The sequence below is a fragment of the Aplysia californica genome, unplaced genomic scaffold (assembly GCF_000002075.1).
Source record: "Aplysia californica isolate F4 #8 unplaced genomic scaffold, AplCal3.0 scaffold00752, whole genome shotgun sequence".
In the NCBI taxonomy this organism is placed as follows: domain Eukaryota; kingdom Metazoa; phylum Mollusca; class Gastropoda; order Aplysiida; family Aplysiidae; genus Aplysia; species Aplysia californica.
Window position 1 is genome coordinate 117412 of NW_004798022.1, and position 1210 is coordinate 118621.

The following is a 1210-nucleotide window of genomic DNA, read 5'->3' on the forward strand; positions in this document are numbered from 1 at the left end:
AGGTGAGGGTGGGGGAAGGAGGTGTGGAGGTGGAGGGGGAGGTGGGAGGAGATGTGAGTGGGGGGATGGAGGTGTGGAATGGAGAGGGGAGGCAGGGTGGGGTGGGGAAACAAAAAGAAATTGTTGTGAATGGCAATCAAATGAAGCAGTTGAGCAAGATTCTTTTTCTCCTTTCCCCCTTCTTCTTCTTCTTCATTTATCTATTCTCTCCTTTATATTGCCTTCAATGTTGTTTTTTCCCATTAAATCAGATCCCTAGTAACATGATTCCATCAACGAAAGGAGTGCTGATGCCATCACAGTAACCATTTTGAGAAAAGCACAGACATTGGAAAGACAGAGTGTTATTTATATTAAATGACAGTGACAGCATAATTGTTCAGTACTTCGGAGTACTCTTACAAAAGAAATTGAAACAGTATTGCGTTATTTTCTATGAAATTTAAACAAAATTAAAATCCTTTGAATTAAATAAACATTTTTTCTTCATTCATTTGTCGATTCGTTCATTCATTCACAATATAAAATGAAGCCATTGCGTTTTCATTCATTCTTTCATTCATTCTTTCAAAATAAAAATGACATTATTCTTCATTCATTAATTCATTCCTTTCCAATAAAAATGTAAAAGTAAAGTTGTTCCTGCATCCGATCCGGACATTGGGGATTGCCTTGTTAGTGAGACAACTTCTTGGGCCTTCGGTATATTGTGGTAGGGTGGCCAGTTCCTTTCCACGCTGCCTTTACTTCCCCAACTCGAAGTCAGGTACCCATTACTGCTGGGTTGGCAGGAGGGGAGGCGAAAAAAAAATCTGTATCCAAACCGAGGCTCGCACCCAGACTTTCCCCTTCGGAGACGAGCGCACCAACAGCTCCACCACCGCACCCTCAAAATATGTTTCTTCATTAATTCCTCACTTAATTCTGTCACTCGCTTAGAACAAAAATGGATCCAAACCTTGAGCAGTTTGGCGGCCTCTGGGTTGAAAGTGGGCGTCTTGATGTACTGCAGGAACAGCGTGGAGATTCTCTTACGCAGGCCCGTCAGATTGCCCTCCTTGACCCCCCTCATAAGTAGGTCGGCCTCGCGGTCAATCAGCTCAATGATCTCCTGGGTCAGTTTACAGTCGTGTTCCTGAGGGGGAAACAACAGATTCATCGCTCATTGGGGAAACTCCTGGACTGATAAGTCATTATCATCTCAACAAAC

The 1210-nt window shown here is 43.0% G+C and overlaps 1 protein-coding gene across 1 annotated transcript in view; it reads right to left on the minus strand.

The window, feature by feature from the left end:
• The window catches only part of LOC101848149 (IQ and ubiquitin-like domain-containing protein), a 17536-nt gene that overhangs the window by 2369 nt on the left and 13957 nt on the right, over positions 1–1210 (minus strand). The window contains exon 15 of the mRNA XM_035972585.1: positions 959–1135. Within this exon, the coding sequence (XP_035828478.1) occupies positions 959–1135 (177 nt within the window). The remainder of the gene's footprint in view (positions 1–958; positions 1136–1210) is intronic.